The 16444-nt window shown below is 40.9% G+C and overlaps 1 protein-coding gene across 1 annotated transcript in view; it reads right to left on the reverse strand.

The window, feature by feature from the left end:
• FREM1 (FRAS1 related extracellular matrix 1) overlaps nucleotides 1–16444 on the reverse strand; it is a 77553-nt gene that overhangs the window by 4554 nt on the left and 56555 nt on the right. The window contains exons 30-37 of the mRNA XM_075527418.1: nucleotides 15170–15242; nucleotides 12050–12199; nucleotides 10631–10869; nucleotides 9870–9917; nucleotides 9482–9664; nucleotides 9084–9209; nucleotides 8267–8382; nucleotides 1202–1287 (exon numbers count right to left, since the gene is read on the reverse strand). Coding sequence (XP_075383533.1) covers nucleotides 1202–1287; nucleotides 8267–8382; nucleotides 9084–9209; nucleotides 9482–9664; nucleotides 9870–9917; nucleotides 10631–10869; nucleotides 12050–12199; nucleotides 15170–15242 — 1021 coding nt within the window. The remainder of the gene's footprint in view (nucleotides 1–1201; nucleotides 1288–8266; nucleotides 8383–9083; nucleotides 9210–9481; nucleotides 9665–9869; nucleotides 9918–10630; nucleotides 10870–12049; nucleotides 12200–15169; nucleotides 15243–16444) is intronic.

The following is a 16444-nucleotide window of genomic DNA, read 5'->3' on the forward strand; positions in this document are numbered from 1 at the left end:
CCATCTGAATAAGGGAAAATATACTTTTCCTCATTATTGTCTATCTAAAATATTTTCTCTCTTTCCATCTATTGCATGTCTATCACCTCCCAGGTTTCTCGTTTGATACTTAAGATGCCAAGCAGAATGTTGTATTTAAGTCTGGGCAGCCTCAGATGCCTTCAGATTCCATCTGAAAATAAAATCCTGCAGATCTTTGTAGACCTTGTTTACACTGTTGAAATTAACAGCTGTAAAATTAGGTTGTGTTAATTAATACAAACTAAAACACATCTTAGTCTCTGAGTTACTAAGACCAACGTGGGTGGCATATTGTCAGACATGACCCATCTTCTTCACTAGAAGAGACCAAATCAGCAAATTGACACAATGGTCTTGTACTCTTTATTCTTATCAGAGAAGTTTATTTCTCTCAGGTTAACAGTATCATGATACCATTAAACATGATCCCAAACTAACTGTAGTTTTTAAAGTTAATTTAGTATAGCTAGTAAATCCATCTCAGAAAATGACTAAGAGCTGAAAATTACAGTTCACAATTGGAAAAAAGAACCTAAAAGTGGACAGTATAGCAGAAACAAGACGGGTTAGAAGAAAGCAATAGCAGTAATCCATGAGCTAAGGCAGTCATTCACAGAAAGGGATCAGGCTACAGAGAAGGCCCATTTGAGTTCTTTCCATTTCTTGTGAAATGAAAGGTGCATAATAATAAATAGACAGCTAAATCTAAAATGACGTGATGAAATCTTCTTTAGCTGATCATCCAATTAATTCACAAGATTTCTGATACAAGATTACACCGTTAAATTAGTCGTAACATAAAGAATTACTTAAAGTTTAAAAAAAGATAAATTAGAGATACATAAAGTAACAGTCAAAAGAAAGGTGAGATAAACAAAAGAGTAGGAGCTCCACCAGAAATTATTTTCCCAGCTTGTATTAAAATGGGAAAGGTTTCAAGGCAAAAACAACTCAGCAATAGGCAACATGATAAACTCTTCTTTTTGATAAGGACTTATAAAATTAGCCAGGTAAATTATGGCTTTCAGTTTAGTGCCTTGCTCTGAAATAACAAAAGCAGCAGAAAGTTGAGGACAATGCAACATTTGAAAACTGGGCTGGAACTGCTGCAGCAGTTCCTGCTTTCCACAGTGCACAGGAACTGTAATCCTCGGAGGGGACAGGCAGCTGATGTACTTGCCTATCCAAAAGGGCTTCCTCCCACTGAAGTCCCACAGCCACTGCATGTGTTGTTCATTAGCCACACTTGCTAGACTCCCCAGGTATCTAGGCTCAAGGAGAGAGGACAGAGCAATTAGCATTCCACAGAGTGACAGACATCTCCCATTGACTTACCAACAAGGGGCACTGACTCTAGTATAAAGCATGTAACTAATGTTTCACAGGAAAACCACTACTTACTAGCATGAAAGAATAATTCCATGAAGATAAAGTCTTAAATTCTGGATTACCTGGAGAGGAACCAAAGTCCTAGTCTGTTTTTTCTAACAGAAAAATTAAATCAGCTGGGCAACTGGAAGAAGTGTATACAGGAAATGTGTACCTCATACACACAAACTGTTTTAAACAATTGACACAATCATTGATAACATTCTTTTCTTTAAAATAATAATCTTCCCACACTAAAATCTAAGCCACTGAAAGATACAGCTTCACCCATTTGGTAGTAGGGCAGACTATATCTTTTTAAAATAATGTTCTGACAAAACTAAGGCTTTGACTAACACAGTTAAAATCTTGGCCGTGTTTCAAAACTGAACTAAGTGCATGTAATTTAGGGGTCTGGCTTAGAGTGTGTCCTGGTTTCAGCTGAGACAGAGTTAATTTTCTTTATAGTGGCTGGTACGGGGCTATGTTTTGGATTTGTGCTGAAGACAGTGTTGATAATACAGAGATGTTTTAGTTGTTGCTGCACTAGTCAAGGACTTTTCAGCTTCCCGTGCTCTGCCAGGTGCAGAAGAAGCTGGGAGGGGACACAGCCAGGACAGTTGATCCAAACTGACCAAAGGGCTATTCCATACCACATGACATCATGCTCAGTATATAAAGCTGGGGAAGAAGAAGGAAGGGGGGGACATTTGGAGTGATGGCGTTTGTCTTCCCAAGTAACCATTACGCGTGACGGAGCCCTGCTTTCCTGGAGATGGCTGAACACCTGCCTGACCATGGGAAGTAGCGAAGGAATTCCTTGCTTTGCTTTGCTTGCGTGCGCGGCTTTTGCTTTCCCTATTAAACTGTTTTTATCTCAACCCTCAAGTTTTCTTACTTTTGCTCTTCCGAGTCTCTCCCCCATCCCACCGAGGGGGAGTGAGCGAGCGGCTGCGTGGTGCTTAGCTGCTGGCTGGGGCTAAACCACGACAGAGTGGTAGTGTGGTTCTGAGAGGTAATGCTGGGTTGTTTGCAATGACTACACATTTAGTTCGGATCAAAGAGCAGTTGAGGTGTGTATTAACCAGACTATTTCAGAATGAAGCCAATGCATAAGGTCTGCTCTGTGTTTGTACTTAAAGTATGCCAACCCCAAAGGAGGACTTGCAAACCCTAGCCACTGAGTGGCCTTGTCACTGTGAAGCCTTCCAACTAGTACCAAGCATGCAAGCACCAGCAGGCTGCTCTTAAGCCATTCAAGATCAAGCTAAATCATGAAGCATTAAGAGACAAATGGCATCCTTCACATTTGCCAGGAACTGTCAGCCATCAGTGGCTCCACTTTCTTATTTATCCATCGTTTTGCCTGCCTTGATATCATGTCACCATTTTACCTGTGACACCTGCTATTGCCTTCCCTCCGATGCTAAGCCTCTGTCATTTCTGTTGTCCCATATTTCTGAGCCTAACAGTGATGCCAACCCCTTCAGCCTCCCAAAACATCCGGGGTGATGCTTGACAGGGCCCAAGAAAATTACACTGCTCATCAAAACATGTTTTAAGAGAGCGAAAAACTTTTCTAGCAGCAGAATAAGTCAATGACATTACGACGATTTTGCTAATTTCATGACTGTTGCCAGGTAACAGAGACCAAAGATCAGTATTGCTCCAAAGGAGGAAAAGACTGTCTTCTTTAAGAGCTGGGACAACAACCAGTCCTCAAGGGTGGCATGGCAGACTTGAATTCACTACGGAGACCATGAACAGATCTTGGGATGCAAGCCCACCACCAAGCCTGCTGCCCAGTTAGAGATCCATGCCTGGAGCTCCATCCCCGTTTGCTGCCTTGTATCTCTTCTAACAGTACTGATCCTGTGAACCCATATCATAACGCTACACCAGATAGGGAAGCAGGCAAATTTTACATCAGGAGGAATTCAAAGTAGCAGCCCACAATATTCTGCACAGTCCCTGCTGCACAAAATCTGGACCACTGGCATACAGGGGCATGGTATGGAACAAATTCATTTTAATGCTGATGGGATCCTCCTGCTGCAAAGGCCTCCTCCATTATCCCTGCAGTCAACCAAAGCAGCAAGGGATTCGCCCTCCGCTCTGCTTTGCACAGTGGGTCTGCCAAGGCCTGCAGGACAGCTGAGTGTTAGCCCTCACAGCCTGTGTAATCATGGCTGCCCTAGACCAAGCACCGCACGGTAACATAGGTCCCATCAAGGGCCCCCTAAGTTCAGGGGCCACCAGAGAACAAAGTGTAAAGGATCTCGTTGACATCTGTGTACACTCTCCTCGGGTAGAGGTGTGACAGGATGGCCTCAGAAACATTGATCATGACTTTACAGATGGCAGATTGTCCCAGGACAAAGTGATTAGCAACTGTCTCGTGGGGTCAGGATTGTGCACCCGCTTATGGTACAGGCTCCCAAAATTTCTCCCAGTGAAGCTCCCAGCAGAGGCTTTGACTGTGCTTCTCATCACGGTGAAGTTTCATGCATGGTGTTAGTGCCTGTATGTCCCCAGGGTGACATGCTTCCACACCTCTGGGCCCACCTACCAGGCACCAAATCTGCAGTGAACCAGGAACAAAGCTGTTATACTGGCAAAAGCTCTTGGAAAGTTTTGTACTCCATCTTCTTCCTCAGACAAAAGGTCCAGGAAAGCAGGCTCAGGTAATTCAGGGTGTCCTCCCTCGGTAACTGATGCAGCGGCAGGATGCCATTCCCCCTCACAGTGACTGTGGTTGGTCAGTGACCAAACGTGGGGCTAAGAAGAGATTTGGGCAGCAGTCTCTGTGGTATCACTACTAGCTGAGCCAGAACAAAAATATGGCATTTTATCTGGAACTAAGCCCTGGAACTAAGTCGTTTACTTTAAGTAACCATAGCTTACTCCTGTTGTTTCAATTGTTTTAGAAAATGTGAAAACAAAAAGCATCAATGTGTATCAGTAACTGCTATATCATTTATGACATACAGGGGTGGTCTGAGCAATAACAGTTTCAGACTTTTACATCAATCCAAGTACCAGGGAGAGACTTCAGTGCTGTGAAAGGAAAGCATGGCAATAATTATAACGTTATCTAATCTTTTCTCCATAGGAGTGCTTTCTAAATACAGCCAGAGAAACACACACGACTGAAGAGAGAACAACCGTTCTAATTGTTACACCTAGTCAGGGGTTTTGATGTATTGTAGGGAAATGAGAACAGTCCTGAAGGAACATACGACTTACGATAATATTACTAACTGTACCTCTAGGCAGAGTGCCAGACACAGGAAGTGACAAGATAATGTTATTTATGGAGTTATGTAAATGTAACACTTCCTAATTTAAATGACTCTAGAGAAGGGGTCATAATGCCTTATTGAAAAAAAGAAAAAACCAACCCTATCCGTCACTGATTTCTGTGCTAAGTAAGTCCATTTGAAATTATTCCTGTTTGCTTTAAAATTTTTGCTATCAAGTCAAGAGCATCCGTCATCACAAAGCAGTTGCCCAAACTAAGGAAATGTTTTGGGTAGCTATTGACCTTGAAGTATTATATGCAAAACACTTAGCACAAAGACTTTGCTGATTTTACATTAAATCATCCAATACATTTAAAGGAGCTTTGTACCATTCTGATAAATTTAACTTCAGCAAAAGTACACTTGAATAGCTATGAAGGCCTCTGCAGCACAGGAGGACATTTAATTTGAACTGCTGTAGTAAGTCCATGTCCTATACTGACAGTGAAGGGGGGGAGTGACTGAGAGGCGCTGCTTATCCTAGGCTTTCATTTGATCACCTGGGGAGTAATCCTGGTGCCTTGAAATAGGTGTCTAGTGTTGCTTGCAGCACCTCATGGCATTCAAAACATTCAGGTGAGGCTGGCAGACATGATGCAGAGCTCACAGGAGCCCTGCACTTCCAGAGTGGCAACTGAAAGTCAGACAAGATACTCTGGGCCTTTAAAATGACTCTAGGTACCTGAATCCCTATGCTAGAGTCACTAGCAATAACGTATGTTAGACCAGTCACTTACAGAACTACCACAGCATTAGGAGAGGAGGGCAGCAGGGTCCATCCTGCTTTGTGCTAGGCAACACTGAGCCATCATGAAGGATCTAACCTATTATTTTAGATGTGATTCTGCCTGTGATTCCCAAGGACTGAGGCCACATGCTCCTAATATACAAACACCGAACAAAATAACAGCCCCTGCCTTACAAAGCTAGCAGTAAAGGATCTGAAATCTGACCATATTTAGGCTCTAATTAAATTTTCAAGTTCAAGAAGGTGAAGGTATAATCTGACTAACAGAGCAAAAGATGCAACTGTGGGTGCTGTCTATCCAGTGGAGAGTCCCTTCAGTGGCAGCAGTGAAACCATCTCAGAGCCTGGCTGCACTGACCCTTGGGGAGGACATGTTCCTACGGGATAAACAAGAACTGTAACATAAATCACCAAAATTGCTGCTAAATCAGGCTGCTGTGGGATCACTCAGCTGTAATATCCCCCAGATGCTTCTCTTCATGTTGCCAAGGGCCTCTTCATGCATACAAAACAAAGCTAGAGAAATGAGTTCTTAAACCACCTTTCTCTCCAATGCATTGGAGAAGGGTTAGAAATGGTGCAAGATTTTCACAGCAATTAGCTGAGATTTTTTCCACCCACACTATCACCGTGGCATACAGCAACTTGCATCAAGACAAGCACGTTTTTGTGTCTGCTTCTATCCCTGCACATGGAATCTGAAGAAAAGGTTGGTATGCCACCTGCAACAAATGGATGCAATTATGTCAAAGTTCATTAGAAGCCCAAATAGGTTTGCATAAGCCCATGTACATATAGTTATGCCCAGACAGCAATTGCTTCCACAATAAATTGATAGCATTGCTTTGATGGAATAGCTTGGTCTCAAGTCCATCATCTCAGGATAACAGTGTTTTCTCTAAGAGGTTAAGAGGTTGGTTAGTTGGAGACTGTTACTGAAACAACTTTAACAATGCTTGTGCTTTTTCCTGTTCTGTATAATAGAAAAAGTGTTGCAAGAAAACAAGAAGTTTAAAAGAATGCCATTTTTGTAGTAATAAAATTGATTCTTATTTTTCAGTGAAATTGGCTGATTCACTGAAAGTCAATTCTAATCTTTTCATTTAATGTCTAATGTTTTTTTGATCTATTAAAAAACTGAGGATTGACCTCTATGCTGATTTTGTGTGCTTGTTGGAAATATTAGCTATTTAAATGTCAACAGTAGAAGTAGTAATAACAGAAATACCACAATTGGTGGTGGTGGTGATTGCCGGTGGGGAGCTGGGCAAAAGCACAAAATAAAATGTATTAAGTTATCTTCTTGTACCACTTTTAAGTGTGTGCCTGGGGTCATACTTTTGTAAATCAGTTCCAGACGGAGGCCAGGAGTACTCCATTTACCAGGATAAAGATTCCTTAGTCTGTGGTAGTCTGACATTAATTGAATCATCGCTGCCCTAGGATTCATTTGCTTGTGGATTCAGTAATATGCCTTGACTTTTTGTGTAGGTGTTTAACACTGTCATTAATTTACTGTTATTCAGTTTAACTTCTACGTTGCACACTATAGCCTTCAGCAAGAAGTTACTGCCTACTGATAATATGGATCACCAGGAGCACACCGTTCTAGGAAATGGGAAACACCTCCCAGCAGAGTGACATACATTCCCAAGGGATCAATTGAATGTTGAAGCCTTCAGAAAAAAAAAAATAGGATATTCACAACTTACAGTTTTGTTTGGATAAGTAACAAAATAAAAGCAAGTGACAGAAAACCATTTCAGGAGCTGAAATTTTAAGTAAACCAATTGACAATGTGAAATTTGTGGTGAACTCACAAGAGCAGGTAACATTTACATTTTAGGAAAGAGTAACTTCCATCAGCTGGGAGGTATTAGAACTAAGACAAGACTTCCCTTTTGCATGTTACCAAGACAACATAATCTGGCATAACAGTGGATGAATCAAGGTTTGTTATGCATGCTTGTCCGTGTTTCATGTTTCCTGCATGTCCTTCAACCGCTTACTGAATATATTCTGCTTCTTTCATCTCCAACTCTTCCCTGTTTCAATTTTTATTTCATGGAGTAATGGAGAGGTCTGTTAAAGCTCCTTCTATTGTTCAGCTAGGTCTTCAACCTGGTGCTCACAATTCAACACAAGGTACAGAACATGCATGATCCCAGGACAAGCTCCATGTTACCATGGCTAGCATTTCTTCCACTCCTAAGCTATCACTCCTAAAACCAAAATCACAAAGCAGCCCTCCAAACAGCAAGACTGGTGGATTTTCTGTTTGTCTCCTACCTGGGGACAACTATTACTATTATTATTATTATTAGCTTTTTTTTATCCTTAAAAGTCAGAAATTTACTGCTAAATTGAACGTTAAAGTTTTCAAGTAGTTACAGAATCTGAAGAGCTGCATCTTCAGAAGAATATGGTGAGGCACACAGGAGCTGGCAACATTGTCCTGTTGCTATATCAAGTGGAGATAGAGCCGAGGAAGTGGTGGGTCAGAGACGATGAAAGACTGAGTCTTTGCTCTATTTCTCTTCTCCCAAACTAACTCTCCCGTTAGGAAAGCATCCTCACTGCAGATGGACAGCTTCAGGAATTCATGTTGTGAATAAGGTAGCATCACCAGCTGAAACATTATGAGACTAATAATATTTATATCCTCCACTGGGTGTGAACCCCAGGGCTTGTTCTATTTTTTGGGGGAGCTGTGCAGCACAACCAGAGTGGGGCTCATCCAAATAAACCCGGCCTCGAGAGCAGCATTCAGCTCAGGGCAACAGCAGTGCAAACACAGCAAACACATGCACTTGGAGAAGTCTCTTACTGTTCTCTGCAAGCCCGAGCAGCAGTGTTCCAGGTGACTTTGTGATTCACTACCAGGAAGTAGCAGCTGCCCTGGTAATGACTCCATCCGGAGGGACATTTCTTCTTGCTTACCTCCTAAAATAAAAGAGGAAAAGGCAAAACAGACTCCTGCTTACAGTGATCTAGGTCTGTGTGCTAATAATCAGACTGAAGGCTGGAGGTGCTGCTTATGGCCTCTCCGGAATTAAATTGAACATAACTTTGGTGTGTATCAATAAAGCTACAGCATTACTTAAAAGATGTAAAGAAATAAATGCCTGCCAGAGGAGTATAATGAGTAGCTTTAAATGTGACATGAGGTTTCAGTTCCAAAAACCCTCTTAAGAGACCACATTAGTTGGGACACCATTTTCTCTCCTGCAGTCTGTGTAGGGAACGCAGTGCAACAAAATTCAGCATGACATCTTACGTGGCAGAGGGGATGTATGTTTACAGAATACCTAAGTGAGCTGATTTTACTAACTCCCACTCATTCTCTCACAGACTTCATTCACTGACTGTCTCATGCTCACATCCCCACAAGCACCAAGACATCAGTGCTCAGATGGTTCGTCCAGGAGCACCTGTGGGTGACAGAGAGGAAAGGCAACCGCAGGAGTCAAACCCTCATCATGTCTCTGGGAGTCTTTTTTTCTGGTGATAGCAAACTTGAGTCTGGACAACTCTTCTACTCCCTGTACAAGTCAACAGTTGTTACAGAAAGGTCTTTTGCTTGAGGGTCTCACTCATTGTAGAATCTATGCTCTGATTTAGATGCATACTCATGACATTTTTACCTTGCTTTGGGAATTCCAGAATTTCCATATTATCCCATCACACTGAAATAACTTTTGAATGCTTTCTTCATAATGCAAGAGACCCTTTAAATCTGGTGTACAGGCCTTTGGAAAAGAGTAAAAGTCCTGGAAAGAGAAATGTCATTTGAACATTTGAAGGAAAATAATTACACAAAACAAACAAGCTACATGAAACAGATTAAACAGATCTTATATTAAAACTTTATGAGATGAAAACTCTTCAAGGGCTGACCTGTTAATTTATCTGTGTATTGGTTAAACTCAGCTTTGGAGTAGGAGGGATTAGGCTGCAGATCTCAGAGGTGTTAAATCATTTTGGAAAACAGTATGACTGAAAACAGATGGTGAAAATGCCTGTGAAACAAAAGGTTTCATACCTGATGTCTTGAGCTTCGTTCAGATGCCAGTTCTGCCTTATCAGCTTGTGGGATTTCTGTCTTCCTAGAGGAGACGACATTTATCTGTGGTTGTGCTTGGTTAATTACTGACACTTGAGCCTTCTTGTTTGTTTCAGCTGATGAGGTGTCATCCTCTATTTTGAGTGATACCATCCCGTGGTACTTCATTTTAGACACACACACACAAGCAGAACAGGAGAGGGAAAAGAAGCGTTAGAACATACAAGCAACTCTTAAATAAACTCAAAAAAAAAGGGCATTATCATGCAAATTGTTGCAACTCAAGGGGAAGTGACACCAAAGAAAAAGAAAGATACATAGAAAAGAAATCACAGAAATGTCTGAGCAATACTCATAATACTCTTACTTTGAAAACCACATCAGTTCCATTTCTAAATACAGATGAAGGACGAACCTGAAAAAGGTAGAATAGCAGGATGAGATGGGCATATTCATGCATTGTAGAAACAAAAAGACTTTATGGAAGATTTACTGCAAGATCTAGGTTACAAATCATGCAGAACATATCTTGGGTTTAGTTCTCTCTCTTTCAGAATGGAAACTGATCACCTCTGAAAACAGCCATTAAAAATCACACATTACAAGTGCGTTTATAAACGGATTCCATTAACTTGTAAGGTCACAACAGCAGAATGTTACTAAACCACCTAGTTAAACCAATGTAGCTTAAGCAGAAAAAGCACTGGGCAAGTTTTAAGTAACTGTTCTGTGTTTAAGCTAACAGTATTTTCAGCTTTACAACTTCAGGAGCAGATGCACAGCTTCTATACATTGGCCTGGCTCCAGTGACTTATTTCTTGTAGCTGACCCATAATTTAGACAAGATTAGAAGCTGCATAATTGCTGAAGTTGCTTGATGCATGTTTCCTCCCCCAACTCTGTTTTTCTTCCTGTCTTGCATACATGGATCTTCAAAATCAGGAATTTTTTTATCCCCCCCCAAGTATTTTTAAATAGCTTTCACGTCTGACTCAAAGCAAACTCGGGTAGTTTATAGTTATTGTATGGTCAGGTAGGATCACTACAAAAATATGACAACTAAATGAAGATATCAAATCCCAATGAATTCACAAATCAGTCCATCACTGCACTACAGAAGTGTCTTACTATTCTGCCATTTCCAGTGACTCTCAGCCTGGTCCTTGACCGATTCGCCAAGCTGTGTTCCTGCCGCAGGTCTTCTCCATGCTCTCTCATCCGTTTGGAAGGAGGCGGTGGGATCCCTTCCAAGGGAGCATTGCCAGGCCTGGGAGGTGATGAAGAGCCCAAGGAAACTGGAAACAGCGTGCCTCTCCCCCAGAAGTCGTGCTTGCTTTGGCCAGAAGAATGGGAATAGCTGCACTGACCTGAAAGCATAAAAAATGGCAGATGGTCAGTTCTAACTGCATGAGCACATAACTGGTCACGTTGACATGGGCACATAAACAGCTTGTCATTAAAAGTTGGATGATTCTTTCACTTGATGTGGTTGATTTGCTGTTTGTTCAGTCATCCTCATTTGTGGGGTTTGCTATGGCTATGACTGCAACTACTACCTGTATATATATGTTTTTATATGTAATGCATGTCTACCCACAGATCAGAATTTCAACCAAGCATCTGCTGAAAATACCTGTTTTCATGCATAGATTGGGGTTTCGAGTGCTGTTTTTTTGGTCATGGATAGACAGGTATCTTTAACTAATGTTGGTGACACTTCCATCATGCCCAGACAATTTTTTCTTCAGAAATCCAGGACACTATTGTTCCTACAAACTAGTTGTGTCAATTAACTCCTGATTTACATTATGAATGTTAAAGAGAAAACAGATCTGAAATTTTAAAAGGAATTTTTCAAGAAATGAAGCCTAATTCATTGCAACACAGGTATTTAAAATATTGTTTCACTAAGCCCCAGAAGAAAAAACACTCTTCAGCTTTCAGAGGACTCAGCTGCTTTGCTAGTTATTTGTGTTTTTCTACAGTTGCTTCATTTTTGTTGTGATTTTAGGCACACCACATTTGATCACTGAAAAACACAATAAAAATGCAGACATAAAAGCCTAAACTCTCTAATGATCACTGCTGTGTACTGTAATGTTGTGGACTGTGTTTGTTAAGCATTAGAAAATATATTTCTAAGAGCTGCTTTTAGTTGTTAGGTTTCTTTTTTGAGAGGAAAACAAATCTTTTTCAGAGGTGTATAACAACTGTTATACAATAACTGGGAAAAAATTCTAATGACATAAAAAGCATTTTTTTCCCACTTTAATAAATGAGAACTGAACTCGTGTTGTTATGAAAAGTGGTTTCTTTCCTTGCACCCTTCTCATTTTGTACTTGTTGCTTTCTCCATGCTGTGTTTCCTAAGAGGATGAATATGATTGTGTGAGAGAATAAAAGCAACTGTCAAGCCTGTTTTCTCTAAAAAGAAATTAAGCATTTTGATCTGAAGGTGAGTGTTAGGAACAACTTGTGGTTGAAAATAAGTAGCTACTCAGCCAAGATTGTCCCACCTTCTTAACAATGAAGATCAAAAGAGAATACCTCCTTTTGAGTCCAAAATTTTCACTACAGCTTTTGTCCGGGTGCCAAGAACAGCATTCACAGGGGAGTTCAGAACTACTTCAAAGACTTCATCATCTTCCTCTAATCCATCATAGGTAATTGCTATATTCCACGTCTTGGTTGACATTCCTAACAGAAATAAACATTTTAATTACTCTTTAAGTGCTATTTCAATCAATCAGGGTGTCAAAGAAATATATTAATTAACATGTCTGCAGCTAGAATGGAGTAGCTGGTGTATGCTATTGTGCTCCTACCAACTGACTGGACTCCTGCTGATCTCGCAAATAACATTAAGTTCGAATTTGTTCCTGGACAATGATGATTCAATTCCAGTGCGTACACTGTAGCAAAAAGCTGCTGTAGATGTGGAAAATGACACTACAATACATAGATTTAGGACTTCTGCAATTTTCAAGAGAAAATGTATCATATGCTTTTTATCTTGAAAGCTTAATTTTAGAGATGGAACAGTTATTTAAAATACCTGCAAATGGATCAAAGACTATATTAAATTTAAGTACAACCTTTTAGGCAGATTTTATACTTGGTTATAAAATTTTTACTTGGTTGCTTGCCTTTACTGGGTAACTTCAGGCTTGCATTATGGGAATGAGAGAAGATCATTCCAAGATAAAGGACTAGGCTGTTTATTACCTGAAAGGCTACAAAATTTGTTGAGGAAAAGTCAGAGGCAGGAGGACAGAAACAGATCTCAATGTACACATTGCTGGCAACAAAACATATTGGGAACTGTTTCTGCATCACAAAGTCAGTGCTAACATCCAAAATGAGTATCACAGATACATGTGCAACATTGTCAAAAAAAATCTCTACATCCTTATGACACTTCGCATAATCTCGATTTCCTTGCTTCTTTCCAGTATGAATCCTCTAGCCAGGAGAAGCTGTCAGTACAAACAGACCCATAAACTTGGATAGGGTCTTCTTCTGCTCCTTTCCATTATAATTTATTGATTGCAGTCTAATGTGCCAATCAGTGCAGTCAATTAGCATAGCTGAGGTTTGTTTTTAAAACAAACCTATCGGCCTTATTAAATAATTAATAAATACTACTAATTAATACATATCAAACATCTTGAATTTAGAACTAAGAAACTGATGCCTTGAATGTAATAGTTTGGAGGGTCCTTCCCTAAGGTTAAGCCTAAGCAAAGGACCTTTGAAGACAGCCACCCAAAAAAGACTGTGTGAGGGAGCTCAGCTGGCTTAACTGAGAAGCTGGCCAGAAAAGGGGAACAGTGTGCATCTCTCCTGTCCACGTTCACAGTTAATTTTCATGTGGCTTACCACCATATTCAGAAAGACACTAGTAGTAACTCCAAACTGTCCCATGCTTGGAGAATCTGCATGGACCAGCAGAAGAGAAAAATTCTAGTAAAGGGCCTTGCACTAAAAATCTCTTTGCACCTATCTCTAGCCATTTCAGTCCAGAGGCTGGTAAGCTTGACTGCATAGTACATTAGAGGAAAGAGATCTGGAATCCTGGGCAGCACAGTATGAAGGACTTTTTACACTGATGCCTCAAATCTTTCTTCCATCTTCTAATTTAAAACTGAAAAAAAAAAAAATCTAATGCTAGGTAAATGGTCTCAATGAGAGTGGCTCATTGGTTTCAGAGGTTTCGTGTGTGTTCCAGAAACACTGGGAATTAGGGCAGATTTCCACCTTCTGCCCAGTTTTTATTTTACTGCTGTCTGCTGGGTGTGCTCCCTTATCCACCTCTGAAAACTAACCAGCAGTTGCTCATTCTACACCTTTACATAAAATTTGCCTTTCTCAAGGTCGGCTGTAGTGGCACATTTCCAATATAATCGAATGTGTGACTCTAAATGAACTTAAAGCTACAAGTTTTCCTATGGGATAGCCAAGCAAAGGTAGGGTATATATGAGTTCATCCATGGGATGCAGTGCTACATAATCTCTGTAGCATGCAATGCCATTTTTTCAAAATAAAAAGCTTAAGTCCTAAAGTAAAAATTCCCAGGCTTTGGCTGAAACTGACTTATTATATTCCTCATACCTGTTTTTCAAATGTAGGTTAGCACTTAGACTAATTTTTACCATCAAATACATGCCATTTATTTCAGCCTTTCACAGATTATATATTTTGTCTCCTCTGTAGTCACTGTGACGTTCTGCCATTGAAATCTTACTGCTGGCAGTCTTGGGATAACCTCTGCTGGCATTGCAGGCAACATCCTGGGAGGCTTGTGCGGACCCCATTTCCTAAACTCAAATAAATCCTGGACTATGCCAACAGGGTGTGTTCCAAAAAACCTTGGACTTGCATATGCAAAGGAAGTGATTATGATAGCAAATGGGTTTTCCTTCCCAGATAATCTACTTATATGGGCAAACCCAAGTTTTTCAGGTGAAGCTGAATTTCTGAATGGTAAATTGTGAAATGCTCACCTGGACTGTTTTTCCCCTGTACCCAGGGAGATACCCAAAGCATAATAATAATAAATTGTGCAGAACACAGGAAGCTTTTTTCAGTATCTTCACATTTGTATTCAGTTTTACTATTGATACTCCCCCAGCAAAAAAAAATCAAGTTCCTTTTTATAATAGTTACTATCATTTCTTGCTATTTACAGCCTCAGCCAAGGTCAGACTGCTGTTATAATTACAGTGCAAGCAGAGATGAGGTCTGACAATTTTCAGGGTTTTTTGCACCTTTCTGTCTTGGATACCTTGCATAACTTAAGTTGTACTCAGTTTTGTCTAAATTTGACCAGCGTCCTGGTCAAATCTTTAAACCTTTAAAGCATCTCACAGCTCAGCTCAGGGTAAGTCCTCCCCAGCCTAGCCGTGAGGAGATTAGGAGACATCATTTGAGCACTTTTGATATTTTAACCGATGTAAAGGGACCACACACCATCTCACCCTAAGTAATAAGGATACTAATTCACAAAGGAAGCCCACTGCACTTCCAGAAAATTAGCCCAGGTGTCTTTAATCCTATTCAGCTCCTCTAGCTACAGATACATAATAGGTTTCACTCTCCAAAATCAGAGTTTACACTTTCAAAATCAGTGATTTAATTTTAAAATTATTCAGTGCACTGGTTCATACCTGGATCAAACTGCACAAGCTTGGAGGGAGTAACTGTAAAGTCCTTTCCCAGCACAGCGGATATTTCGTTGACCTGAGAAGAAATCAAACAGTAAATGCCATGCTGTGACCTACTTCACCAAACCACTGCATTCTGCTGTGTGCTGAAGCTACTGTGTGCCTCTCCATGGAGTCTCAAAAAGACAGACCAACCCATACATGTGCTTAGGCTGAAAAAAAAGATAAAGGCCTGAAGAATAAACCTTGTGATGTGCAACTGTCATTCTGACCTTGCTCATGGTTTAAATATCATAATAAAAAAAGTTGGCTCATCTTAAAATTTTGGCTCATCCCCTCTCAAATTGCTACTTGACAGCACCAGATAACACTGCTGTTCACCATGTCTGGGGACCCAGCCATACCTGGCTCCTGGACAGGTACATCATGGCACCCTGGAAAAGCAGCAGCAGCCTGGCCACATTTGCCCATTTAGCCCTTTGTGAGGTCTTGGAAGAAGCGTTTGCATGCAGAGCTGTCTGTCAGCCCCAAAGACTCATTGGGCTAGGCAGGAACCCATACTAGTACATATGTAAGTATGGGGACTCCAACGACTCCCTGAATTTTCATAGGAGACTGGCAGAGAACACCAGCTTCCACACAGCGTTCTTGATGCTGGGATCAATTTCACTGGTCTTTTTAGCCGAGTGACAACTGGAGTAGAGTCACTGGAGTCCATGAAGGGTAGGGCAGGATGGCCCCTGATGAAGTCAATAGCAAAATTCCCACTGACTTCAGTGGAAGAAAAATCAAAACTGTTTCCAATTAGGGCTATAATCCTGAGAAACTGTGAGGGAAACTGTTAGTATTTTTCTAGCAAGGGTAGCTGGTAAGATCCTGGAATTTCCATTTTACAAGGAAAGATAAAATTTGTGAAGGCAAGTTGCACAAAACCTGTTTTACAAAATTATAACTTGCAGTTTTCAGTCTAATTTTTCTGACATAAACCACAGGCTGTTACTGTAGATATAGGGGGTTCCTTGGGCTATTTCCTAGGCTGATGGCACTGGGAGGAGAAATGGGGGAGGCTGCCATGACTGTGGAGCTGAAGCTCCCATAGCTCCTGGGCTCCTCCAGCCTGAGCAGAGAAATAAGTCCCAAGGCCCCATGTTGCCCAAAGCCTGGATTTTGAAGTGGAAAACCCTGGAAACCCAGCTTTTGAGCACAGTGACAGAGGAAACTGCCTGCTCTGTCACAGAAGGTCATCAAAACTGAAATGCTGCTCCAAACATTCTAGTT

This window comes from Mycteria americana, chromosome Z (genome assembly GCF_035582795.1).
Source record: "Mycteria americana isolate JAX WOST 10 ecotype Jacksonville Zoo and Gardens chromosome Z, USCA_MyAme_1.0, whole genome shotgun sequence".
Classification (NCBI taxonomy): Eukaryota; Metazoa; Chordata; class Aves; order Ciconiiformes; family Ciconiidae; genus Mycteria; species Mycteria americana.